Source organism: Canis lupus, chromosome 1 (assembly GCF_048164855.1).
Source record: "Canis lupus baileyi chromosome 1, mCanLup2.hap1, whole genome shotgun sequence".
NCBI lineage: Eukaryota > Metazoa > Chordata > Mammalia > Carnivora > Canidae > Canis > Canis lupus.
Genome location: NC_132838.1, coordinates 103115528 through 103142473, shown reverse-complemented (window position 1 = coordinate 103142473; position 26946 = coordinate 103115528). Strand labels below are relative to the sequence as shown.

General features: G+C 56.1%; 2 protein-coding genes across 14 annotated transcripts in view; one reads left to right on the top strand and one right to left on the bottom strand.

Annotated features, from left to right (window-relative positions):
• The window catches only part of EPS8L1 (EPS8 signaling adaptor L1), a 10821-nt gene extending 6556 nt beyond the window's left edge, over positions 1-4265 (top strand). For 5 of the 7 annotated variants that reach the window (XM_072843672.1, XM_072843647.1, XM_072843656.1 and 2 more), the window contains 7 exons: positions 231-518; positions 2441-2561; positions 2651-2782; positions 2962-3070; positions 3243-3417; positions 3731-3863; positions 3937-4265. In XM_072843672.1, coding sequence (XP_072699773.1) covers positions 231-518; positions 2441-2561; positions 2651-2782; positions 2962-3070; positions 3243-3417; positions 3731-3863; positions 3937-4023 — 1045 coding nt within the window. In that variant the 3' untranslated portion in view covers positions 4024-4265. Of the gene's footprint in view, positions 1-230; positions 519-2440; positions 2562-2650; positions 2783-2961; positions 3071-3156; positions 3418-3730; positions 3864-3936 lie in introns of those variants that run through there. The other 2 variants (XM_072843664.1, XM_072843687.1) reach the window with 2 other exon arrangements.
• Positions 58-26946, bottom strand: PPP1R12C (protein phosphatase 1 regulatory subunit 12C). 7 transcript variants are annotated; one of them, XM_072843712.1, is made up of 22 exons: positions 26611-26946; positions 22289-22419; positions 22082-22200; positions 16143-16302; positions 12258-12402; positions 12083-12157; positions 10726-10799; positions 10522-10649; positions 10213-10271; positions 9803-9961; positions 9659-9726; positions 8946-9080; positions 8631-8721; positions 8349-8432; positions 8202-8262; positions 7963-8048; positions 7810-7850; positions 7646-7727; positions 7378-7482; positions 7071-7121; positions 6856-6906; positions 58-1887 (listed from the first exon to the last, which is right to left on the bottom strand). In XM_072843712.1, the coding sequence occupies exons 1-22, from the start codon at positions 26929-26931 to the stop codon at positions 1735-1737; spliced, it is 2379 nt and encodes a 792-aa protein (XP_072699813.1). In that variant the 5' UTR covers positions 26932-26946; the 3' UTR covers positions 58-1734. The 7 variants fall into 7 exon arrangements, 5 of the variants coding, with proteins under 5 accessions (XP_072699813.1, XP_072699815.1, XP_072699841.1 ...); XM_072843714.1 differs by having other exon boundaries at positions 7963-8045; XM_072843722.1 differs by lacking the exon at positions 58-1887 and adding an exon at positions 6144-6776.

The window sequence follows — 26946 nt, the reverse complement described above, 5'->3', positions numbered from 1 at the left end:
GAAGGAGGCAGGATGGGTGTGGAAAAATCAGAGGTGATTCAGAGGCTGGACACAGCATTAGAGCAAAATCAGTATATTTACAAATATAGTTGATGTCAGGGTGGAACTTAGAGGGGCTTGGCAAAAAGCAGAGAGGCCAGAAGCACCTAGCCTAGGGGCTGGGGAAGTGAAGGTGGTACTGGGGCCTGGGGCAGACTGGCATCCCTGAGCCCTCGGCCCCTCGGCTGCAGACTGGAGCTGTCCCCCAAGGAGGGACCTCCATACAGCCCTGAGTTCTCCAGCGGCTGGGAGCCCCCTGCCACCGACCCACACGGCCGCGCCTGGGAGGACCCGGTAGAGAAACAGCTACAGCATGAGCGGCAACGCCAGCAGGTGAGGCTAGAGCTTCTCTTCCCCGGGAGGAACAAACTCCTCCCCCAGGTAACACAGTGGGGCTGGGACCAGGAAGTCTGGCCCTGCCTGAGCTGCTGCTGCTCTCATCTCCTGCAGCAAAGTGCCCCCCAGGTCGCTGTCAATGGGTGAGTGTCGGGGCCCCAGGTGGGACAGGTGGGGTCGAGGAGGGGATGCGTCCTGGGGGCTCCTGGCGCTGACTCCACTCCTTTTTTCTGTCTTTCCTTCTGGCTTCCCGGCTCTTCCCAGGTGGGTGAGGTGGTGACCAGTGAGGGCTGGGGGCTGGGAGAGGGGGGAGGGGGGAGGGGGGAGGGGGCAGGACCCAGACTTGGGGGTCTGAGGGAGGAAGGGGCTGGGAGTGGGTAAAGTCTGAGAGGCTGGGAGAAGGCAGTTTGAGTTCCCATGGCCAGGAAAGCTCCCTGTGTGGGTCTTTAAGAGGACAGAGCCCCAGAAGTTAGAGGGAAGAGACTGGGGGCTTGGGCATTTAGGTTTTGAGGTAGAGCTCAAAACCACCTAGGTAACTCTAGGTGGTACTTTGGGGACTGAGTTACCACCTAGGTAACTCTAGGTGGTACTTTGGGGACTTACTGAGCCTTCAAGAGCCAAGGGACAAGTTTCTGGGAAAGTTGGGAAGAGATAGTATTTCTGGGACCCTGAAAGAGGTAACGACTGGGGGCTGGACCCTTACTATCCCAAGGCTCTAAAGCAAACTATCTCAATTCCTGCTGAGTGTGATACTGATAGCCTTCAGAGATTAAAGGTTTGGGAAATGATGGCTTGAGACCTGGAATCCTGAGTTCATGACTCCAAAAAGCAATGGGGGCACTGACTCTTGGGATCCTGGGGAAGAAGGGGCATGGAAACACCAGGACACTAGGGTCCTTGAGCAAGTTGAGGGCAGATGTGAGGGAAGCTCCGTGGGGTAAGAGGAAAACAAAGCAGCCAAGCTAGAGGAACAGAAGGGGGGTCTGGGTGAGGGCCCCGGGAAGAGAGTCTCAGCAGGGACAGCATGCTGGGAGCTGCCAGCCCCACACAGGGGGCGCTGCGGCCCTGAAGAGCCCCCCTCTCCTTTGCACAGGTAGGCCTGATCCGGGCTGAGGTCCCTCTTATCAGGGGACCAGAGCCAAAATCTTGCTCCCCTTCCCTTCAGCTGCCTGGTCTTGCAGAACCCACCCTCCAAGCTTCTGATTCTTGGGCTTGACATCCCCAGCTTTTAACTTCCCTTCTCTGAGCCTCCAGTTCTTTGCAGAGACATTGAGAATAATAATAATCCCCTCTTGGAAGAGTTAGAAGTCTGAGGTTCTACAGGCGAGCAGTTAAGAGCTGCCATGGTAGAGCTCAGGTTCACATCCAGCGCCGGGCACCATAGACCAGATTACTCAGGACATGGTCTCTGGCGCCAGCCCGCCTGGGTCTCAGTCTGGCCATGCCTCTTTCTTGCTCTGTGAACTTTACGTCATCATGCCGTGTAATATCCCTGTTCTTCCACTTCCTCACCTGTAAAATAGAAAATAATAGATTCGGGAATGAATCAAGAAAGGACAGGAGTGGGGACGGGAGTCCAAACTCATGGTTATACCAAGGGTTGTGGCAAAAATCAGATTAGCCAATATGTGTAAGTCTTTGAATGGGGGCTGGCACCTACTACATGCTATATAAGGTAACTATACATTAACTGTTGTTTATGCTGTAACTATGGGTTTTCTAAGCCTGAGCCCAGTATACAGTAGATGCTCAATAAATAGCTGCCTCTGGCTATACGATCTGGAACAAGTGATTTTCTGTCTCTGAGCCTTATAAATGTTCTCATCTATAAGATGGAAGTGATGTTAGTACTCCTATCATGTGCTTAAAGCATGGTGCCAGGTACATAAGGAACAAAATGCATTCAAGTTGTTATTCTGATTTCATGTCTCTATTAACATTATTAACCTGGGCCCCCCTGCCTTGACCCCTGCTTTGCTCTAACTCCAGCTCACACCAGTACCCTACTGTCCAGAGCAGTGAGCCCGGCTGCCTCCTTATCCCCAACCCTCATTCTCCTCCACAGTCATCAACAGCCAGAGGCTGAGCCCCAGCAGGAGCCGGAGGGGAAGTGGGTACTGTGTAATTATGACTTCCAGGCCCGCAACAGCAGCGAGCTATCAGTCAAGCAGCGGGATGTGTTGGAGGTTAGAGGGGTGGAGGGCCAAGGGGCTACAGGGACCCAGCCCTAGCTGCAGACACAGGCTGTGAACCCTCCTCTCCCTCCCTCCCTCAGGTCCTGGATGACAGGCGCAAGTGGTGGAAGGTTCGAGACCAGCAAGGACAGGAAGGATATGTTCCCTATAATATCCTGACTCCCCACCCAGGGCTTCGGGGAAGCTGCAGCCAAAGCGCCTCCTGCAGCCTGGTGAGCCAGGACAGACTCCTGTCTTAGGGAAGGAGGGTGGTGAGAGTCAGGTGCCAAGGGCAAGGGCACTGACAGAGGGGGTAGGGGGGTGGGGGGCTCAGGAACTGACCTCTGGAAGGGGGAGGGGCGGGGACTCCATCCTCTCTCTAACCCCGGTGCTCCTCTGACTCCCCTACTAGGAGGATGACGCTCCTCCTCCCCCACCAGCAGCACCAGCCCCAGGACCGGGCTCCTCTCGGCCCCCCTGGGACAGTTGTGATATCCTCAACATGGACCCCAGAGAGAAGGGTGAGTGGTGGGGGCAGCCCCTTGAGGGAGCCGTCCTTGTCCAGTCAGGGGAACCAAGGCTCAAAGAGAGTAAATGGACTCCCCAGCCATCGTGAAGACGCTGGAGACGCTGGTGATCTGTTCGTCCTGAATCCGCGCTCCCTCCCGGTCCCTCCTCCCTCCGCCCCTGCAGAGAAATTCTCCCAGATGCTGTTTGTCAACGAGGAGCTGCAGGCGCGCTTAGCCCAGGGCCGCCCGGGCCCCAGCCGCGCAGCCCCGGGTCCCCGCGCCCCGGAGCCGCAGCTCAGCCCGCACTCGGACACCTCGGAGGTCCGCACCTGGCTGCAGGCCAAAGGATTCAGCTTGGGGTGCGTGCCGGCGGGCAGGGAGATGTGGATGTGGTCTGACTGGAACCTGGGGGACCCGGGCTGGCCTACAGAGAGGGTCTACCTGGTTGCAGTGCCTGGCACGTGTGTCCAGGCGGAGTCTTCGTGAGAAAGCAGGGCGCACACACCCCGCCTCCTCCCGTGGCGCACTGGGGGGCGGGGAGGGGGCGGGCGGGGGAGGGATTCCCGCGCCTTCCCCGGGAGCGCCAGAATGCGGCTCTGATTAGGCAGACGGTTAGGCAGCAGTGATGTAATTGGCTCGGGACCTGATGCGCCCCCACCCCACATCCCGCAGGACCGTGGAGGCGCTGGGCGTGCTGACTGGCGCGCAGCTTTTCTCGCTGCAGAAGGAGGAGCTGCGGGCGGTGAGCCCCGAGGAGGGGGCACGCGTGTACAGCCAGGTCACAGTGCAGCGAGCACTGCTGGAGGTGAGCCGGGCCTGGGCCTGGGAGGGCGCCCCGGGGCAGAGGCCAGACTTCTCATTTCCACCCGGCCCTCCAGGACAAAGAGAAAGTGTCAGAGTTGGAGGCGGTGATGGAGAAGCAAAAGAAGAAGGTGGAAGGTGACCTGGAAACAGAGGTTATTTGACCTCCCTGGCTACTTTGCTGGATGTTTCAAGGCAGCCTGTAGGAGAACGGACTCTGCGGACTGCTCCCGCCCACGGAAGTAGACCCCTCGCGAAGCTGCGGAAGTGTTCCGGCTCCGGTTTCCCCTGTCTCTGTAGAGTCTCCTGAGTGAGAGGACTGGCCGTGAGTGGGAGGAAGAGCCGCATGCGGGTGCCCTGTGCATTGTGATCCGCTGCCCAGTCTATAAACAGCTTCCTCAGTCTATACAGAGCCTCCTCTTAGCAGGCTTGTCAACTGCTGTCCCTTCTCTACTGGGCCACCAGGGAGCCCAGGAACCTGCCCCTCGCCCCGCTAGAGCCTCAGGAGGAAAAGGAGTCTATATGTCCCAACCTTTTTTGGTGTCTTTCCCTAAATCCTCCTCTCCTCCCCAGGGCCCCATCTCCAGCTTCCACCACCCTACCCCACCCCACCCCCCAGCCAGCAGTCTGTCTTCCAGTCCATTCCAGTCTCCTTCCCTGGCTCCCCACGGCCCCCAGAGCCCCAATCTCCTCCCCTCCCCCAACTCCATGCAAACCCCCCCAAACCCCCTCAACCACTGGGATTTTGATGTTTTCTGCTGGCTGGAACGGTGACTTTCTACCTGGCAAAGCCTACCCTCATCCCCTACCAGCTGCCAGGAGTCCAACCACAAAGAAGTAGCTGCCCCCTGAATGTGCCACAGGCTTCCTAGCCATTCCTCTCCTGCCAGGTGCCTGCCTAAAGGAAGTTTCCCAGCTAGAGAACAGCCAGCTCCTTTTCCCATTGTCCAGAGAGGGAGCGAGGCTGGTTCAGGACTGGTTTCTCTAGATCTTGCCCTCAGACTGGATGCCACCTGACCACAGGAAGAAGGCCCTTTTACTATCTATGTAAGCCACCCCATGATGCTCTCCACCATCAGATGAGATCAGCCCGCCATGGGCAGGCCGGAGTTCTGACTCAGCCCCCTGTGCCCCCTCATACCTCTCCTGCCTCCCCATGACCTCCTCATGACCCACCAATTAAAGTCTAGGCTCCAAGCTTGAAGGCAGGCCCAAGCCCTACTGCACCACAGTCCAGCCTGTCAGGACGTGCAGGCTACTGTCCCCTCCAATATTCCCAGAATCTCAGTCTCACCATTGCGAGCTGCCATCACTTCTTGCTGAGATGATGGCAGCTGGCCTCGCCCTTCCTGTCCTGCACTGTCCTCCCTGGACTGCTGTCAATGCAGCAGCCAAAGGGACCCGTTAAGACCCAGGACCCACCTCACCATTCAAGTCCTTACAGCTGGCTGTCACCTCTCCAGCCTCATCCCCGCTCTCTCTCTGGCCTCACAAGCTTCTCCCTGCGCCTCCACACTTCAGGTACCCCTCTGCCCTATGGACCTCATCCCTGCTATTCTTATCATCCAGAAAACTCTCCCCTTAAACACTTCCATGGCTCATTCCATGACACCTGCCAGTATCAGCCTGTGCCAGCTTCCCCAGCAGGGCTGACTCTGACCAGCCTGTACAGACTACACCCAGGGTCAGGCTCCCAGCTCCCGCTGCAGCGCCTCCTGCCGTTTCTCCACACCACCACCACCTGACACCTTTCATGGCAGCATGCCAAGGGCCTCTCCTCAAACATATCAGATCTTTACCATTCCCTTTACTACTTATCACCACCAGGTAGGGCGGGGCCTGAAAGGAGAACATGACCAGGAATGAAAGAATGCCCCATCCTCCTCCTCAGCCCCAGCCACCTGTTATTATGCTGGACTCAACCACTCCTACTATCACATTCCTATTTTTCCAGAAAAATCAAAAATTCTAAGGTTTTTAATATGCATTACCCCAAATTTTCAATGCTGCCAATTGGCTCAAAGTTGTTGCAAAAGCACTGATGTAAGACACCAGCTCCCAGCCTGACACAAACCCTGCCCTGCACTAGGCTACCTGGAGACCATGTCAGCACTGGTTTGGGGCCACAGCTCCAGCTAGCCACTCATCCTGAAACCTGGACCCACCCAGTGAGCACGCACCTACCCACCCCTCAGCACCACCCACCTGAGCCTACAGTGTGGCCACTGAGGAGTGCAGATGAGCACAGAAGCACAGCCCCACCTCCAGTCGGGGACACAGTCACTGAGTGGCAACTTCACGACTTTTATTTGTGGTGCCTGTGCTTTGTCTCGAAAATATCTTCTCCCCCTGCCCCTGACAGTGGGCAAGAAGGGGGCAGCAAAAAATAGAGACATCCCTCCCTATTGCACACAGATGGCCCAGGCTGGCGGGACTCTTGGCACATTCTCGGATCCCTGTTCAGGAACGGGAGGGGTGACTGGGGTGGCATCACACGTGAGTGGGGGACCTCCGGTGGCCACTCTGGCCCTGGCTACTGGTCCTGGCACTTCCTGGTCCTCGGTTCCTCTCTGGTCCCACCTCCAGCCCCAGGGTGCTCTCACCAATGTCCCCCTACCTGGCTTGGCCTCTCGCCTCCATCCTGGCCTTAGGGGGGCCCCCCTTGGCTCCTGGGACTCTGTACTCCCCTCAGTCTGGAGGCCCAGAAGGGAGGCTATGGCTTCTCAGAGACCCCCTGGGAGCCCTGTCACTCGTGCTCACACAGGGGAAGGGATGCGTGTGGCAGAAGCAGCTGTATAAATACGGGTACAGGGAAGGTTCTCCTCCAGAGTCACTTAGAGAGTTTGCTGATAACACGGATCAGGGCTGCGTTCTCATCCTTGAGCCTCTGGTTGTCAGCCCGGAGGTCGGACAGGGCCTGTGGGATGGGATGGGTCACAGCAGGGTGGCCCTGGGCCAGTGGAACCCACTGTGCACAGCACCCCCTAATTCCTCACCTTTAGCTCCTCCTCAAGCTCAGCTGCCTTTCTCTCCAGGGCCCTGCGCTCCTGGAATAAATAGGAGAGGTGAAGCCCAGGGTCTGGGGTTCAGGGAGGGCCAGCGGTCAAAATAGGATGAGAAGGGTAGGGGGTCACCGTGCCCTCCTTCAGACCCACATGGGTTTGTAAGGCTGGTGACACATCTGGCCCCCACCCCAGCTGCCTCCACTCACGAATCTCTCCAGCTCCAGAAGGGCCGGTCTCTCTGCAAAGCGCTCCTGCCTCTGGTGAGAACAGAGAAAGCACAAGGCTCAGACATCCCAACCACAAAGACCAGGGGGGAAATCAGCATGGGAGAGGGACAGCAGTCCAGGCTCCTGGAGGGCTGGGTCCCTCATCATCAGCCCTGATCCCAAGGGTCCCAGCCCTGCCCCCGCAGCCCGCCTCCCCCATCCCCCCTTGCTCTTGCTCCCCTGGGCATCCCTCATCATTCAGCCCCACCCCGCCACCCTGCCCACCTCCAAGACCTCAGCACCTCACCTGCGTGGCTCGCTCTAGCTCCACCTTGAGCTGTGCCAGGCGCAGCGTAGTCTCAGTCAGAGCCTCACGAAGCCTCTCATTCTCACTGCGCAGCTCTGAGTACAGCTGAAGGACCAGCAGGAGGGGGACAGGGTCAGGCCTGCCAGTCCCACACAGCTCAGCGAGGCCACTGAATAGCAGGGTGCAGGGAGGTGGCAGGCTAAGCCACAGAGAAAGGGCGGTAGGGCAGGTGGACAGAGGCTGACAGTTGGGGCAGGGGACTGCGAACCTTTCTGAAGCCTCCATCAGGCTCTTCCGATTCTGGCTCGGGGTCCTGCACCCTGCGAGGTGAGGGGCCGCCCTCGGAAGTGCTGGGTGGAGGCGGGCAGGGCATCAATGGGGCTCCCTGCGGCCCTACAGACAAACCCAAACCCTTCCCTGCCCACCCTGTACCTGGACTCTGGGCTGCGGTCGGCCGGCTCCGCCTCCTCCCCCTGCGGGCGGAGGTGGGGTTCAGCCTGATGCCGGGAGGGGAGTCTGGCCCACCACCCTGCCGTCAAGGCCCACCCATAGCCCAGCTCACCCCGCCTGGGCCTTCCCACTCACCTCTGCAGGCCCCCTCCACTCCTTGCCGAATTTGCGGTGCTCCCTGGCGGCCTGTGGTCCCTGACCCTGCCCATCAGGCACCTCTGCTGGGGGGAGGGGCAGGAATCAGCCCCGAAACCTGTGGAGGGGCCCCTCCCTGCCCTGTCAGGGTCCCTAGCCTGACCCCCCAAGAAAACAGCACAGCAGGATAGATGGGGAGGGGAGCGGGCAGGAGCCACCTCCCAGACACCAGACCTCACCTCTCCGGGCAGGGCCTTCAGAATTCTCCACCCCAGGGATGCGGGGACGACGAGATGGGTCCTAGGGGACAGGGGCAAGGAGGTCAGAATGGTCAGAGGACATGGGGTCTTATACCACCCACTACCTGCTCATCTGACCCCTCTCACCAGGCTCTGCAGGCATGACTTCTCTGGCTCTGGGGCCTTCCCTGCTACCTTCTCGGCTTCCTTCAGGTCAGTCAGAGTCACACCCTGGCAGAGTGGGAGCAGTCAGGGGTCCTCGAGCTCAGGGCTAGCCCCTTAGGTCCCAAGTCCAGGCCCCCAGGTCCTCCTCCCTTAGACCAGGGAGTCCTGGTCCCCAGCCCCTCCTTCCCAGGACCCACAAGAATTCAGGCCCCCAACCCCCTTTCCCAGGACCCAGGAGCCCAGTGCCCCAGCCCACCCCCACACCTGTGTGGACCTCCGAGACTGGCGCATGAGGCGGGAGCGAGCTTTCCTCTGGGATTCAGACTCCTCATCCCGCACAGGCATCTGATAGGACCTGAGTGAAAGGTCCCAACTTCAGGGAGGGTTCCTTTGCAGCCCGTTCCTGTCCCACCCACGCTGACACCCTTCAGGGAAGGTAAGTTCTGTCAGAGGACTTCCAACTCACAGCAACCCTGGGACAAACCCCGTAGGGAGCCCGAGACCCTGGGGACACAGCCCTGGGCCAGCTAGGTTTTCCCAGCGGGCGCGAAAGAGGCTTCCCACCCCCTGCCTCTTCACCTCCGCCTATCCTGGGAATCAGCTGGGGGCGCTATGGAGGCTACAGGGACATTTGGCTTCACTGGGGATTCAGACTCCGGAATCCTGGAGGGAGGAGTGGAGTGATCCAGAGGAGGACGCCTGGAGATCTCAAACCTGTGTGAATTCATTCATCCAGCAAATATTATTACTTAAGCTTGAGTTACATGGCAGGTGCTAGAGATACAGACAGCAGTGAGCAAAAGATGAAAATCATCTCTGCCCCAATGAGTCAAACATGAACAGAAAAGAGGCAGAACAAACAATAAGCATAAAAAACCCTCATATGTCATCTCAGACCCTCATCATGTCATGCCAGAAGGCCAAAGTACTTTGAAGCAAGGAAACAGAAGGGGTGGGAGGTGGGAGAGTATGTGTGTGCAGACACTGCAGTAGCATGAGCAGGTGGTCAGAGCGGGCCTCACAAGGACCTGAGCAGGGAGTGGAAGCAAGCTGGGGAGTTGCAGAGCAAAGGCCCTGGGGCAGGAGTCAGAAAGGGATGGGGTGAGAGACACAGACAACAGGAGGTCATGTCACTGTGACCCTGGAAGCTTAACTCTGAGCTTTTACTTGATGTACCAGAGGACAACTGAGGCAAAGAGCAGCCAAGGGCAGAGATCCCAGAGAGCAAAGGGACTTGCTCAGGATCATACAGCCCCTACCCCGACAGGCCCAGGCCCTTCCTTGGCACTCACAGGGCAGAGGATTCCAGCACCTTACGGGAGGGTGTAGGCGTGATTCTGGCAAGACGGGGCTCCTTGGCCTGTGTAAAGAGAGAACGGAGAGAACATTCTCCTCGAACAGGCAGGGCTCGGTCCCCTGCCCCTCACTCCACTCACCTGAATGGAGGTCCCTTCCAGCCAAGAGGAGGAAGCTGAGCGCTGTAGCCCCACCCCAGGGGTGCCCTCAGCCTCCCGTCTGTCTGTGGGACCCAGGGTACTAGAGCTCCCCATCTTCTGGAGGCCAAAGCGCCTGGCGAAGGGAGCCTCCTCTGAGGGCTGTGGAAGAGCAAGGTCTTGGCTATAGAGAAAAGATCCTTCCAGAGGCTTCCTGTGTTACCCCAGAAGGACCACAAAAACCACAATTCCCACCAACCTCTGGAGGGTGGAGCCAGAAAAAAACAGTCAATGGCTCTGGAGACTCTAGAAACTAACCTTGACCCTACATGCCCTGAGAAGAGGGTTGCACAGTTGATGGTATCAACTCCCCCTCCCAAAACAGCATGACCATCCAGAACATCCAGACTCACCTTGGGGCTCTGAGGGCTAGAGGGTGGCGGGGAAGACACTCCATTGAGAGTTCTGGATTCTGGAAAGGGTGGCTTGGTGTAAGAAAATGGAGATGCCAGCTGCCTCTCAGAACCAGCCCCTCCTCCCTCAGACCAGGAGTCCAGGCCCCAGCCCCTCCTCCCTCTGACTCAGAAATCCAGGCCCCCTAGCCCCTCCCCCCTCAGACCCAGGAGTCCAGGCCCCAAGCCCCTCCTTCCTCCCTCAGACCCTGGAGTCCAGGCTCCAGCTTTCTCTTCCTAGATTCAGAAACCCAGACCCTGGCCCCTCACCTGTGAGGCCTTCTTCTCCCTCATCCTCATCCTGTATCGGCGGCCCCCCTGTACCCCCAGGCCGGCGTTCCTTGGACAGGTCCTGAAGGGAGATCTTTTCTCGGCTGCTCAGACGACACACAGAGCTCCTGGTGGGAGGGGGAGGGTATTGGGGTCCAAGTCCTGGGGGACTCCAACCCACCCACCCAGGCACCTACCCACTACCTTCGGTGTTTGCTGCTGGAAGGCACCTGGGGCTCCTGGCTCTTGCTCTGGGAGGCCTCCTTCTGGTTCCGCAGCTGCAAAGGGGGAAAGCAGGCTGCTGGGAGGGCCCCACAGCCCCAGTATCCAGGGCCAGTGTGCAGGGCTATGCTGCATGGCTGTGCTGGTCTGAGCTCAAGGATGCTCCAAGGGTGGGCATGGAGGGTCTGTGGGCTCATCCGAGTGTCTTGCAGATGCTGTGCAGCATCTGGGTCCCTTGAGTTCTCACAGCCACCTCCTGGCTTCCCCACCTCCAGTCTCATCCCCAGAAGGATCTCTCTACTTCCCAGGGTGCCCTGCTTAACAGGGACACTGGCATAGTGCTCAGAACCAGGAGCCCCTGCCTCCTCTCTATGGCTCACTGGGCACTGGCCCAGCCTCCACACAACAGTTCCTGCCCCAGGACAGCCAGTCACCCCCGGCCCAACCAGCAAGCCCCATGTGCAGGAGGACTCTCCTCTAGGCTGGACACAGGCATACAGATTGTGCTCTCCCTCGCCAAGAGTTGACCCTGCCTCACCCTCTACAAACCCTGTGATGGCCCCATCATCTCCACTCTCAGCCTCATGCTACCCTCTGGCTGGCATTCAAGGCCCTTCAGGGCATACCCCTGTCCCAGGCCTCTCCTGCCTCATGCTCCCACCCACTAGCCTTGGCACATGCTGTTCCCTCAAATCTGAGCACATGCCCTGGATGTGAGAAGCTATCTACCAAGGCAGAACTATAACCAGCCTTTAAACAGAGGGGTCTGTGTCCAGGTAGATGGTATACCTGCCCCTGGCTGGAAGCTCCAGGCAGAGGGCCTGGCCCCCTGAAGATGCTGCTTGCTACCAACAGGGTTTACTATCTGCCAAGCAACATTCTAAATGTTCTTCTTGGGTAACAGATATATTCCTTGTAGAATAACATACACTCCACGTAATTCTTCATAAAGGTACACACACCATTACCCCATTTTACAGGTGAGGAAACAGAAGCCCAGAGGGGTTAAGTGACCAGCCCGAGCTCACACAGCAAATCCATGGCAGAGCTGGGATTCAGAGCCCAAAGTCCACACCAGTCATCCTTCACTCTGCATTTTTCCAGCAGCAGGCCCTGGCTCCGTGCTGGTTGACAGCATCCCAGGGCACCAGGGCAGATGAGGCCCAGCCTGAACCTGGGATGGATTAACCTCATCTGTATCCCAAGGTATGACTGGGCCCCAGACTCTGCCTCCTCCCTTAACTCTTCTTCCTGACTCCATTACCAGCTGGGGAGGAGCTAGGCCACCAGGGAGGCCTTCCTCAGCCTGCTGAAAGGAGGGAGGGAGCCCAAGACTCACATCCTCCTGCTTCCGGGCCAGTTCCTCCAACAGACTCAGCACCTCTTCATCAGCCAGGTCACAGGGACGTTGCCCCTGGTGGAGGGAGAAGAAGGGGAGGGGTGGAGCATGAAGGAGGTAAGGGAGGCCCTCCCCACCTTCACCTCCACCAGACCACCAGCAGCCCGGCCCTCACCGCGTGGGTCAGCGAATCCATGCCCCCACCGTGCTCAGCCAGCAGGCGGCAAGCATCCTCCACACCCCAGTGGGCCGCTGCGTGTAGGGGGGTCCAGCCATCCCCATCCCGGAGCTCCGGGTCGTAGCCAGCCTGAAGGAGCAGCCTGGGGACCAGGAAGGCTTAGAATCAAGAACCAAGATAGGGGTTCTGCACCGATGGCTGACATCAGCTGGCTGTGCTATGACCCAGACATGACAGCTCTGAAATGACCCCGGGCAGGTGGTGAAAAGCCACTGCGCAGAGACCCACCCATCAGGTGGCCGTCGGAACCTTGCTCCTTGTACCTGAAGGGGGTCAACTCTCTTGATTTTTCACCCCTGGGTGTGGGACAGACAGCCCCAGAGCCTATGAAAAGGTGGAGACCCCAGAAGGGGCAGCCTTGGGGGTGTTAGGGTTCTCAGAAACCACCAGCTTAGTATGGCAGTTCCCAGTCAAGGCGACACTGCCCACTGGAGGACACCTGGCAGTGTCTGGAGACATTTCTGGTTGTCACAACCTGGGAGTGGGTGCCAGGGATGCTACTGACATCCTACAGTGAGAAGGATGGCCCCACAGCAAAGACTGATCTAGTGGCCAGCCTGAGGAACCCTGACTTAGAAGACTCTATTAGATGGGATGCCTGGGTAGCTCAGTGGTTGAGCGACTGCCTTTGGATCAGGTCATGGTCCCTGGGTCCTGGGATGGAGTCCCGCATCACGCTTCCTGCAGGGAGCCTGCTTCTCCCTCTGCCTATATCTCTGCCTCTCTCTCTGTGTCTCTCATGAATAAATAAATAAAAATCTTAAAAAAAAAAAAGACCATTAGACCACAGGATTTGGGGGAAGGCAATCCTGCCCACAGCTTGCGGCTGCCTCTGGAGAATTGGCATCAGGCTCTGTGTCAGTGGAAAGAGCTAATACAAGGTGGGAGGATGGAGAGGAGATATTTAATAAGGAGGCTTTTCAAATGAAAGGGTCCCTGTGTGGTCCTGCTGACCTCACCACTCACCTTCTCGAGATCCCAAGCTCCCGCCACGTGCCCAGTGTGTGTGGCCACGGCGGGGGGTGGGGGGTGGGGGGGTGGTACCCCACAGCACATGCTGATCCCTCTGCCTGGGGTGGGAGTTCACGTGGTCACCAGCTGTCCCCAGGCCAGAGGTCCTGCAGGCCCTGCCCACCACCCTGTTTATATCCTTCTATCTGGAGGTTCTCAACCAGGGACAGCACTGGCCCCCCAGGGGCACCTGGCAATGCCCAGGCATGTTTGGTTGTCATGACTGTGGTGGGGGTGTTCCTGGCACCCAGTGTAGAGCCCCAGGATGCTGCTCAACATCTTAAGATGAACAGGGCACAGTGCACCCTGTTGTCATCCAGCCCTAGGTCATGAGCATGGAGGCTGGCAGGCCCTTCATGCACTCAGGGCCTCCAATGTGGCCTGCTTCTATGCTCACCTGGCTCCCCAGCAGACCTGCCCCATTTGCCCGTGTATCCCCAGTCCTAAAAGATGGCCTGGCATACAGTGGGTGCTCAGTAAGTCAGTCTTGAGTCAATGGCATCAAATAATTGCACACCTCTCATCTCTATGAGAACATCAGTTACACTGTCTTAAAAATGCAGTCAATGGATCTGGTTGTAAAGAGAAGCCATTCAGAGGGGCAGTAATGAAATGAGATTCAGAGATAATGTCTGCATCTGAAGCACTTGAGTTCTGGGGCAGGAAATGAGGCTGCCCCCAAATACGAACTCTCCACCTGTGTGTAACAGCACCGGCTCTCGGCTGGACACGCTGTCATGGGCCGAAGCAGAATGTCCCAGTCTCCCTGGCAGCTGTGAATGACCAGGTGAGTAACTGGGATGATGGTAATGCCAAGTAAATGCCAGGTGGTCTGCCAAATGAGATGTCAGCGTTAAGTGTATACGTCACTTCTGGATTGTTCTTCTAAAAGGACATCGACATTTGCTCTCTTTGCCCTTGCCTCCTTCCTGCTACCTGGGATACAGATGCAATTGCAGCTGGTCCATCAGCCACCTGAGACTCAGGGGTGGAAGCCACAGCCAGAAGAGAGCAGGGCTGGGTGCATGACTGGGCCCAACCATTTACAGTATCCCATCCCTCTTGCCACAGGGATTGGCTTCAGGATGGGCAGGTATCCAAGGCGGCCCAGTGAGGATCAGACCAGGTCTTTTGCTGCAAGTACAGAGGACATACTTCTATACTCTCACAGTAGGTAAGCAACTAGGACATGAGCCTGGAGCTATTAGGGGTCATCTTAAGTACCTCACAGGAAAACCTCCCTAAAAGCCCAACACAGAGGTGAGCAGAGATGAGGGATTCATCTCTACTCTACTTTCTGACTAAAAATAAAGTATAAATCACAAAGAGAGAGGAGGAGTAAGAACTGGAGCCAACCACCTCAATAGAAAGGGGTGAGGAGGGGCAACTGTGTGGCTCAGTGGTTGAGCATCTGCCTTCGGCTCAGGTCATGATTCCAGGGTCCTGGGATAGAGTCCCCCATCAGGCTCCCTGCACGGAGCCTACTTCTGCCTCTTCCTATGTCTCTGCCTCTCTCTCTCTGTGTCTCTCATGAATACATAAATAAAATCTTTTAAAAAAGGGGGGAGGGGGTGAGGCAGCCAAACACAGATGAGGCCCAGGTGAGGACAGTAGCAAGAGAACATGCGCTGTTTGAATACATGTAATGTAAAATACATATGTGCCAGATAACCTGGCTTTGAAATACAGAAATAAAGACTGCTAGAACTACAAGGATGAACAAGCAAAATTCATAAGCATAGTAGGAAATTTTAGGGGACACCTGACTGGTTCAATTGGTGGAGCATGTGACTCTTGATCTCAGAGTTGTAAATTTGAGCCCCATGCTGGGTGTAGAGATTACTTAAAAATAAAATCTTTTAAAAAAAAGGGACGCCTGGGTGGCTCAGTGGCTGAGCATCTGCCTTCAGCTCAGGTCATGATCCTGGGGTCCTGGGATTGAGTCCTGCATCGGGCTCCCTACAGGGAGCCTGCTTCTCCCTCTGCCTATGTCTTTGCCTCTCTCCCTGTGTCTCTCATGAATGAAAAACAAATAAATAAATAAAATCTTTTTAAACAATCTTTAAAAAGGGCAGCCCCGTTGTCTCAGCGGTTTAGCGCCGCCGTCAGCCCAGGGCATGATCCTGGAGTCCTGGGATCGAGTCCCACGTCGGGCTCCCTGCGTAGAGCCTGCTTCTCCCTCTGCCTGTGTCTCTGCCTCTCTCTCTGTGTGTCTCTCATGAATAAATGGATAAAATCTTTTTAAAAAATAATAAAATAAAAAATCTTTTAAAAAAATTTCTTTCTACACCTCTCACAGGAACTGCCAGAGTAGGCAGATGGAAAGAAAAATCACTAAGAATATAAAGGATTTAAATAGCACAACTATAAAGCTGACCTAATAACCTATATACAACGCTGCACTTGATAGCGTGGCTCTTTTCCTGCTTACACATACTCAGGTATAAAGCAAACCTCAGAGGATTTCAGAAACCTGGAATCACATAGAACCCGCTGTCTGACCATGGTACGATCAAGCCAAGAAACGATGATGAGAAAATTCCATGCATCTGAAATTAAGGACATACTTCTAATAATCCAGGGGTCACAGAAGAAAGACTATAAGTTGGAAAATGTTTTCAACTGAATAACAAGGAAGAACCTACGCATCAGGACTTGTAGACACAGCTAAGGCTGTATGTACACAGAAATACATACTCAGCCTGCATCCATAACTTAAAAATTCCACAGGAAGGTATAGACTATGTGAAGGAACAGACAGGCCCAAGGCAAGGAGCAGGCCAAAGGGAGGACTACACCAGCCCAGCTCACCTCATCACTTCGATGTAGCCCTTAGCGGCGGCCACATGCAGGGCAGAGGCCCCCGTCCGGGGGTGCCGGGCCTCTGGCATGGCACCCCCGTTCAGCCAGCATCTGGTGTCATGAAGCAGCAATTCCTCCTCAGCCCGTTTGGCCGCCTCCACATCCACACCTGAGAGGAGGAGAAGGGGCAGCAGGTGAGAATCACACTTCGAGCTCCAGGTGGCACAGGGCTGCAGCCCTGCCGGGTCCCTCCTCTGGGACTTGGAGGACCTGGGCTTCCCCACTGGGTCTCCATGTCGCTGCTGGGGAGCAGAGGGACCAAGGATCACAGGCCTTCTCTTTTCAACTGAAATGTCAGCTTTTTGCGATTTCTGAGCATAAAACCTCAAGTTTACGGAGCAAACCCAATGTTTGATGACATCTGACTCTCAGTAGCACCACCAGTAAAATCCTTAGCCCCGCATCTTCACACACTTTGTCATGAATATTTCTGTCACCCGGGAATAGGATAAACAAAGCAAAGAGCCACCAAATAAAGTGTTGTGTCACTGGGGCAACAGCTCTGTCCTATCCACGGGCTAATTCCGGTTCACAGCTGTGCCATCACCTAGCACAATCAAGTGAGAGGCCAGCATGCTTCTCGGTCAGTCAGTTTCACCATTTCCCTCGGTTTCATGGAAAAGCTATACTGTATTTATGGATGTAAAAGGCAAGTTATGACTTTACATGTTAGTGGATTTTGGATCAAAACAGGCAGCCTTGTTGACGCTGGAATAGTATGTTGACCATCACTAAGAATCTGCACTTTGATTGGTATAAACCTTCGGGACAGGAGTCAAAAATAGTCTTTTCCAGAAAATATTCGATCTTTCTCCTTTACGGCTTTTTCAACTGTGAGGCTTCTCACGCTTACTGAAGTGAGCCGTCCTCATGTGCAGCTACTGAGCACTTGAACCGTAGCTAGTCCAAACTCACATGGGTTATGAATGTAAAGTATACACTGGATTTCGATGTGTGGAGAGAAAAAGCATGCAGCAACCCACAAATAATTTTTTTTTTTTTTTTTTGGTTAGAGTGAGGAGAGTGTGGCGTGGGGGGACAAGGGGAGAGGAAGAGAGAGAATCTCAAGCAGGCTCCATGCCCAGTGCAGAGCCTGACATGGGGGCCGACCTCACGACCCTGAAATCCTGACCTGAACTGATATCAAGAGTTAGATGCATAACTGACTGAGTCACCCTGAGGTGGGGGGTTTAATGGAGGTTAAATAAAATATATCACTAAAATTAATTTCACCTGTATCCTTTTACATTTAGTATCTGCACCTACTTAAAAATTTTCAATTACATTTGTGGCTTATGCTGGCTTGCCATTGGACAGCACTGGCAAAGAACCACTTGGGTTCTTTAAACATTTAAATATGACAGAGAAAACAGACACCCCCTGTGTGCCCCTCACACATGTCATCTGTTCCCTATGGCCCCAGAGGTAACCACCATCACAAACTTGCTTTCATGCACTTTATTTTATCCTTACTACATATTCTGTAAACTTCTGTCCTAGGTCTACACGTGGAATCCCAGAGTGCACTCCCCACTGCAACACGGAAGCTACCCTGAGCCGATTGTACATTTGCACCACCTGGCGGTACCTGGGCACTCAGGCCTGACCCCTAGTGGGATCACCTGGGGTCTCTGGTTTGGCAGCTGTCCAAGGAAGGTTTGGTTGCTGAGGGCCTACCTGGAGGTCCCAGGCTGCGGTGGAAAGGCCAGGTGAATGCTGAGGACTCAGGGACACTCCCCATCCCACAACTTCCTTAAAGGGAATCACCTTCAATCCTATTAGAGATGCCTATGCCTTTCTTGGGCAGGGAGGGGTGGGGTTGGCTGACCTTTTATTCAACCACCATCAGTATCCTTTGACGTGTTCATACACATCCTTCTGCAATTTGGTTTTGCTGAGATCTGACTGTGTTTATTGATGGAGCTCTTGATTGGGGTTGGCAAACCTGTTTGGTTTTTCAGTTTTGTTGTTGTGGTGATGGTAAGACAAAGGTAACATAATGTGTCAATTTTGCTATTTTAAACTGTGCAGTTCTGCAGCATTTGGACGTTCACAATGTGCAACCATGGGCCCCCATCCATGTCCAGAACTTCCCCATTATCCCAAAAGGAAACCTCCCATAAAGCAGTCATTCTCTGTAGCCCACTCCCCCAGCCCCTGGCAACCACCAATTTACTTCCTGTCACTAAGACTGCCTATTCTGGAAGGCATCTGTGTTTGTAAATAAAGTTTTATTGGAACACAGGCCCATCATTTACATTTTGCCCCTGCCTGTAGTGGGGAAAGCAGCCACAGGGGATAGTTGCAACATGACAGCGCCTCCCACAAAGTCTAAAATATTTACAGTATAGTCTTTCAGAGAAAAAGCTTGCCAGCCCTGCTTAGATCATTATTTACAGATTAGTGATTTATCCATGCTTCTTTTGGTGTAGGCCCTCACCTTTCATGCCTGCTAACACCCAGATGAAGATTCTTGTCCGAGGGTGGGAGGGCCTGTCAGGTGGCTCCCTTCCTGCCCAGTGCTGCATCCTTGTGGGCAAAGTGGCCAAAGGGTGCTGTCTACACAGGACACGGTGGCTGGGCTGGGGGCAGCATCTGCTGCAGGGCTCCTGCTGGCCTTGCTGGCATCTACGCTACCACCTTTTTAACGTCTTCCCTATACTACCCTGCGTTCACCCCACACAGCTCCAACATGACTGCACCCAATGCAGGGCTCCACGGGTGGCTACATCACCAGGCTTAACCACCCTCCCCTCTTGCCCCAGTGACTAGCATGGTACTGGCTCGGACTGAGGGTGGCGGCTTAGACAACTGAGGAAGCCTAGTCCTGGTTCAGCTGGAGTATCAGTCTGAACTGTTAGAAACTGTGAGAGAGGGGCAGGCCGGGTGGCTCAGCAGTTTAGCGCCCTTCAGTCCAGAGCGTGATCCTGGAGACCCGGGATCGAGTACCACGTCGGGCATCCGGTGTGGAGCCTGCTTCTCCCTCTGCCTGTGTCTCTGCCTCTCTCTCTCTCTCTCTCTCTGTCTCTCATGAATAAATAAATAAAATCTTTAAAAAAAAAAGAAAGAAAGGAAGAAACTGAGAGAATCTGCCTAAGAACAAGGTCAATGCAGAGTTCAGTACAGTGATGGTTTTCTTTGTATGCCTGAAGTCTGTCCAATTCCTAGACTTCAGTTACATAGCCCAAAAATTGTATTTTTTTTTTAACCTGTGGAAAAATATACATAAAGTTTACCACCTTAACCCCTTTTTAAATGTGCAGGTCAGGGGCATCTGGGTGGCTCAGTTGGATAGGTGTCTGCCTTCAGCTCGGGTCATGATCTTAGGGTCCTGGGATCAACCCCACATTGGGCTCCCTGCTCAGCGGGGAGCCTGCTTCTCCCTCTCACTCTGCCATTCCCCCTGCTCATGCTCTCTCTTGCGCTCTTAAATAAAATCTTTAAAAAGGGGATCCCTGGGTGGCGCAGCGGTTTGGCGCCTGCCTTTGGGTTAGGGCGCGATCCTGGAGACCCAGGATCAAATCCCACATCGGGCTCCCGGTGCATGGAGCCTGCTTCTCCCTCTGCCTGTGTCTCTGCCTCTCTCTCTCTCTCTCTCTCTCTCTCTCTCTCTCTGTGACTGTCATAAGTAAATAAATAAAATTTTTTTTAATAAAAAAAATAATAATAAATCTTTAAAAAGATTTAAAAAAATAAAATAAAAGTATAATCACACTGTTGTGCAACCACCACTGACATCCTTCTCCAGAACACTCTTATCTAGCAAAACTGAAACTCGGTACTGATTAAACAGCAACTCTCCATCTCCCCGCTCTGCCAGCCCTCAACACCTACCATTCCACTCTCTGTCTACGGATTTGACCACTTTGGTCACATTCCTCACGAGAATGGAATCATACAGCACTTGTCCTTTTTATGTCTGACTTATCTCACGGAGCATAATGTCTTCAAGGCTTGTTCACGTTGCAGCAGTGGTCAGAATCTCTTGCCTTTTTAAGGCTGAATAATATTCCATTGTGTGCACATACCATATCTTGTTTATGCATCTGTCCGCTGACGGACACTTGGGCCGTATCCACCTTTTGGCTGCTGTGAACATAGCTGTACAAACCGCCTCTTCGGCCTGAGCCAGGCTGCAGTGGGTTCCCACAGCGGCAGCATCCAAGCACCATCCTGCACGCTACTTTGAATCACAAAGTAAGGAAGATGCCTCCACAGTAGAGCCACCTGGCCTGTGCCCTTCAATGAGGTTCAAGGCTAGCAGCAACAGCAACAGGGCAGACACATGGGGCCTGTCTCCCGCAGCAATGTGCTGAGAAGCTCCTGCCAAAAATGCAGAATTGAATCTCCTGGTGAAGCAGAGGCCAGGTCCAGGCTGAGGGACACGTCATGTGAGGAAAGCAAAGGGAAGCTAGGACACAGGAGGACAATGAGCAGGGAGGGCATGGCCCCAGAAGGATCCAGGAGGGGAGGCCACAAGTTACAGTAGCATCAAGGTCCCCGCGCCCACAGCAAAGTAGCGATGTGACAGCCCGTGTCCCTGTTCCAGGAGATACTGGCTCCCATGGCAGGACGGGGGTTACATTGTCTGCAGCACATTCTCAAGAAGCCTGGGAACAGAGAGGGAGGCAGCCAGGAAAGGAAGAGAGAAGGAAAGGGAGAGGGAAGGTGGGGAGCTATTTATGTATGGTGGGGGGAGGGGGAGAGGCAGGGCGACTGCAGATGTGCCAGAACGGGACAACTGATCGACCTCTAGCATGTGATTCCACTAGAACAAGACATCCAAAATGGGCAAGTGCATGGGGACAGAGAGCTGAGTGGTCTCCTAGGGCCGGGTGGTAACGGGATGATCGAACCCTCTGAAACAACATGCTGATAGATGCACCATACCAAAAGCACTAAAAAAACAGTGGGCTGCACACACTTTCGAAAAGAATTGTGTGAGCTTGGAACCACATCTCCACTTAGCCGCTCAAACCCGGGCAGAGCTCAGGGAGGTCACATGGGTGCTCCCCAGAAGACCATCCTAGCCTTTCTCCAAACAGGAAGTTTCTCAAGGTAAAAAGTCAAAGGAGAGGAGGGAGCTCAGCTCTGCCTTAGCTCACTGCCCCTTTTAAGCAGGGCAGGGGGTGCCCTGACACAGATGCCCACCTGCCCACCTCCCCGTGGCTCTCCAGCAGACACCAGAAGTCATCCTGCCCCAGCTGGGAATCTAGGGATCCAGGCATCTGGGCATCACCCTCAGCGCCTGCTCTTCAGAGCCTCCATGAACCCGCCATGAGGCCCTCCAGACTCCCAGCCCTGTGTACACACCTCAGCGGCCGCCTCACTGCACCTGGACCAGCACCCCCAGCCCTGTGTCCTCTGCTTCCAGGCCAGTCAGCCCACAGCCTTCCCCACACACCCCATTCATCAACTGGTCCTACACAGCTGTGCAGGGCGGGGGGGGAAGGGGGAGCGGATATGGTTGGTCATAAGCTCCTCTGAGAACTTGCTGGAAACAACACACATTCTGTCTAGAAACATGAACTTGGTAATACACAGAGTTGCAGAGGATCCTGGGTCCCACATTAACGACCACCAGGGTGCAGTGACCCGGTGCACAGGAGGACCAATCCCCCAGGACCCCTGCCCGAAAAGACAATTCCACTTAAGAGACCCTCACCTCCTCGAGGGCAGGGCTCTTCTGCGTGTCCAGCAGTGGCACAAGCACTCTTTATGATCACTCCCCATGCCAAGCAACCCAAGGGATCAGTACTCACACTCCCACTTCACAGTAAAGGAAACCAAAGCACAGAGAGTCGGAGAATCCTAGGATATGCAGGGGCTGACCTCTGCGCCCTGGCAGTCTTCCCCCTTGTGCCCACAGTCAGCACCCAGGGGCCCACCTCGGTAGGCGATCTCTGCCTTCAGCAGCCCCTCCATGGCATCTGACTCAGCCAAGTCCAGGGGCAGGTCCCCATCGCTGTTGACAGCGGCAATGTTGGCCCCGTGGCTCAGGAGGTACCTGGAGGCAGGTAGGGGCAGGAAGGTCAGGGCTGAGGGGACTGAGCTCCAGCCCCCAGGGGGACCCCACTTACCCTTCCCCACCTCACCTGGCGATGTCCAGATAACCACAGGAGGCAGCCACATGCAGAGGCGTCCAGCCCTCATTGTCGGCCTGGTTCACCGTGGCACCCTGCTCCACCAGGAAGCGTACCACCTCCAGGTTCTCATCGATACAGGCCTGGAGCACAGAAGCCACAACTGTCAGCCCTCACCTGACCCAGACACCACACACCCAGAAAGGCGAGACCCCTGCAGAGACCGTGACACAGATCCAGGCGACAAGCAGTTGTGACATTCAAGGGAGAGACCCTGATGTCCCTAGGACAGATCCTGGAAGGCGCCAACCCTATCCCTGGAGGACCCATCAGTACCCAGCTATTTAGGACACCCCTGGCTTCCCAAAGGTTAGGTCTGCTGGGCATTTGGAGTTCAGTGGAGACCATGACAGTAGGATACCCAGACCCCTGCAAGCAGGAATTGGATAAAGAGAGGTGGCTTTTCTCCAAGTGTAGAAATCCTGAATGGTACTTTGTGAGAATATGATGCACCCCAGTCACCACCAACAGCACAGGGCTTCCAGTGACGGACAACTCCTCCCTCAGACCAAGAGTCCAGGCCCCCAGCCCCTCCTCCCACAGACCCAGGAGTCCAAGTTCCCAGCCCCTCCTCCCTCAGACCCAAAAGTCCAGGTTCCCAGCCCCTCCTCCCTCAGACTGTGGAGTCCAGGCCCCCAGCCCCTCCTCCCACAGACCCAGGAGTCCAGGTTCCCAGCCCCTCCTCCCTCAGACCCAGGGGTCCAGGCCCCTAGGCCCTTCCTCCCTCAGACACAGGGGTCCAGGCCCCCAGCCCCTCCTCCCTCAGACCCAGGAATCCAGGCCCCCAGGCCCCTCCTCCCTCAGACCCAGGAGTCCAGGCCCCCAGGCCCCTCCTCCCTCAGACCCAGGAGTCCAGGCCCCCAGCCCCTCCTCCCTCAGACACAAGAGTCCAGGCCTCCAGCCCCTCTTCCCTCACACCCAGGAATCCAGGCTCCCAGACCCTCCTCCCAGACCCAGGAATACAGGCCCCCAGACCCTCCTCCCACAGACCAGGAGTCAGGTCCCCCAGCCCCTCCTCCCTCAGACCCAATGGATACACTCCAGGAACTGACCATGGCCCTGACTTGTACCCTGAGGAGAGACTCCTGGCCCCTGGGGCCCAAGGCTGTGCAGAGCTGGTCAAATCATTAAGTCCCTGGAAACAGGGCAGAATGATGGTCCTGGACAAGACCCCTAAAGGAGTAGGGATGGCTGTGTTAGCATGTGCCCAGAGCCTGGGGCCCAAGACGCAGCTCCCACGCACGGAGGGCCAACTATGTACAGACTATTGTGCCAAGGGGTCTACACTTGGGTAGATCCTCTCTCATCTTCCTGCTGTCAGGGCTCTTGTACTGCAGAGGAAGAAATCAGTCTCAGGGAGACAAGAGCCCCAGCCTGAGTAGGCACAGCAAGTGGGAACAGGGCAGGGTTTTATAGCCCAGGGCACACACAAACACCCGGTGGGCACTGGAACCTGCCCTGGGTCAAGGAAACGGGTGGACCTGAAATCCTGGGTTCTCAGGGTAAATTAACCCCCCAACTCCCTCACCTCTCCAAAACCGCCCATCTGGAGAAGGGGGAGGAGGCCATGAGGGCCAAGAGCATGAAGTCATGGAAACTCAGGCCGTGAAAGGGGGGCCACACGTGCCCTGGGAACGGGATGAACTCGGCTTCGTTTATTTCCACCCGGTTGTCATGGTGATGGGGGGGTGTCGAGGAGAGAGATGGGCCTTTCCCTTTCAAGGACCTGGCTAGGCACAGGAATCCATGTGAAAGATGCCCAAGGCCTGGGCACCAGGGATTCAAGAACCCAGACGACAGCCACCACCCTCTCCCCAGACCCAGGAGCCCAAGCTCCTCCCCACCACCCAGAACCAGAAGTCCAAAAGCCTCCCTGCCCCCAAACCCAGGAGTCCAAGCCCCTCTCCCCAAGACCCAAGACTCCAAGACCCTCCCCAACCCAGACCCAGGAGTCCCAGCTTCCATCCTCCCTATTCAGACCTGAGAACCGTGGCTCCCGATCCCTTCTATTCCAGACCAGACCTAACCATTAGGCAATTTTGGGGAAAGGGGAGAGGAAACTGGCTTTATCAAGTGGTTAACGGACCCATCTGAAGCAGGCACTGGGATCTGAGAACTCTGGGCACACGACCAGAGCAGGGGGCTGATGCCTGGGGACCCACTCCAGGGAGAATTCAGAAAGGAAACCACAGCCCCAGGACTCACCCAGACGAGGCAGCCAACTGTCCCAGGTTGTCTGGGACTTTCACTGCTAAAACCAGGCCAGTCTCATGCAAACCAGCATTAGTTGGTCACCCCACAGCAGATCTGACCCAACCCCAGCTCGCCCGGTTGCTGGCCATGTGACCTGAGGCAAGAACTTCCCCTTTCTGAACCCCCAAAGCCCTAACCGTTCAGGCCACCTGCAAAGTGAGTTTACCAACTGCTTGCCTGGAGAAGGGGAAAGATTGCACCTGAAAGGGCAGCCTGACAGGCCAGGTCAGACTTGCCTTTTGCAAGGATCTAGGCCCAGGAGGGTGACAGAGGAGGGCTCAGCCTGAAGAACAGGACCAAGAGTGCCCAAGGGAAAGTCGAGCGGAGCTAAGGTGTGGATGGTGGAAGAGGAAGGGGGTATAGGAGCCTCAGGCCCCTCTCTTGGGCTTGCAAGTACTCTACAAGGCCTCAAAGAAGCAGGACCCTCCTCTGGGTGGAAGACAATTTCCCAGACAGCACTAAAGACTCTGGGTGGGACAGGCCTAGGAGTTGGAAAGGAGAAAGAGGGGAGGGGTGGCACTCAGACCAGGTGGCACAACTCCCCAGAGGAATGCCTCTGCTGCTTCTGAAGGGATTTCCATACAGGCCACCTCCCTCCTTCACCAGAGCCCTGCCAAGAAGGGCTGCCCGCTAGTCCTGCTGCACAGGTGACACTGAGGCACAGAACGGACAGTAACTTTTGTAACCACAAGGCTGAGGAACTGAAACTAGAACTTAGGACTTAGACAATTCTGCTTTCTCTCAACTACTCCTCACTTCGTGGGGACCTGAGAAGTGGGCCTCCTCAAACATCCCTGCCTCCCCCACCAGCCTTTCCTTCCCAGGGTCTTCTCTGGCTCCATCAATTACCAAACCCCACGGATTCTGGCAGGCAGGAGAGGGCTGAGGACTCATCCAGGAAGGGCATGGTCTCAGGGATGAGACAGGGGGTGGGGGCTCTCCTGTGGCCAGTCCTGTCCCTGATGCTCCCACTGTGGGGGGGAGCAGAAAAATGCATCCAGAACCAGAGAGAGTCCTGGGGCGTAAGGTGGCCCTCGTTTTGGGACACAGAAACACTGGAGGCAACAATCAGGGAGTCTTGGAAAGGCATAGGGGCCATGCTGTGGAGGAGAGAACCAGCAGGGTTCTAGAACCCCTCGTGGAGGTGGTATGACAAGAGCCAGAGAGACCACAGAGTCTACAGGAGAAGCTGCCCAAATGCACAGGAGAAAGCAAGATGACCCAGAATAGAGCATCGGGTGCTTTGAGGTTCCCTCAAAAAAGGGCAAGAATACAGGCCTAGACAAGGGGAAGGGGCAAGAGACGAGGAGGTGCCTGGAAGACACATCCCTGACACAAGGCCTACTGTGAGAGACCAGAGGTGGCACAGCCTCCAGAAAGAGAACGCAGCCAGTATCTGGGTGGACATAGGATGAGGTGATCCAGACCTAGAAGAAAGTGGCTCAAGCAAGAGCATCCTCACACAGCAACAGATGGCACTGCCCAAGGGTGAGAAGGAATGGCGAGGAGGACGCATTGTGCAGCAGCACCATGGAAGATCTGGGCCTAGCCAAAGATGTAGCACAGGCCGGGGACTAGGGGAGGAAGCTCCTTAGGCGCCAGAGAGGAGGTTGCTGCGCAGTGAGGGTGGTACCCGGCTGGAAAGGGGAACAGCGGGGTACAGGGGATTTAAGTACTATCGCTCTAAGAGGTGCCACAGTAGACGGGACACCGACGAGGCTGGTAAGGCGCGCTCAGGGTCGGGAGGAGGCGGCGCCAAGTGACCACCACCAAGACCAGAGGCATGCACCAGACTGAAGCTGTCAGCAGTGGCTCGGGTCCAGGGAGAGGGCGGCGCAGGGTGGCAGAGACCAGGGCCGGCTGAGGAGGAGGCTCAAGGCTGCAAGCGGGGAGCTCGAGGTGGGCGGGAGCGGAGAGCGGGGCGCAGACCAGGCCTGGCGACCGTGACTCAGGCTGGGAGGATGCTCGAGGAGCCTCGGACCCAGGGCGGACCAGGTCCCGGAAGGGGCCGGGGCGCTGACCTGGTGCAGGGCGCTGATGCCGTCGGCGTTGGTGGAGTCGAGCACTGCGCGGGCGGGCGGCGGGGCGGCGGGGTCGAGCTCGGTGCCGGGGCTGGGGTCCGCCGCGCGCAGCATGAGGCGCGCCTCGTCCAGGTCGCCGCCCGCGCAGGCCGCCAGAAACTCGGCGGCGCGCTCGAAGCGCACGGTGCGGACGCGCCGCTCCCCGGGGCCTGGCTCGGCGCCCCCACGAGCCCCCCATTGCCGCAGCTGCTCCTGCCGCCGCTCGCGAGCCGCGGCCGCCGCGGCCCCCGGTCCCGCCCCCGGGCCGTCCTCGCCCGACATCGCGCCGCCCGCCCG

Coding starts and splice junctions, on each gene's coding strand:
- PPP1R12C (XM_072843712.1), bottom strand. CDS start 26,931: ATGTCGGGCGAGGACGGCCCGGGGGCGGGACCGGGGGCCGCGGCGGCC. Junction 8,049..8,201: donor TGAAGGCCCTGCCCGGAGAG/GTGAGGTCTGGT, acceptor CCCTCCCCCCAG/CAGAGGTGCCTGATGGGCAG. Junction 7,851..7,962: donor AGTGGAGGGGGCCTGCAGAG/GTGAGTGGGAAG, acceptor CTCCGCCCGCAG/GGGGAGGAGGCGGAGCCGGC.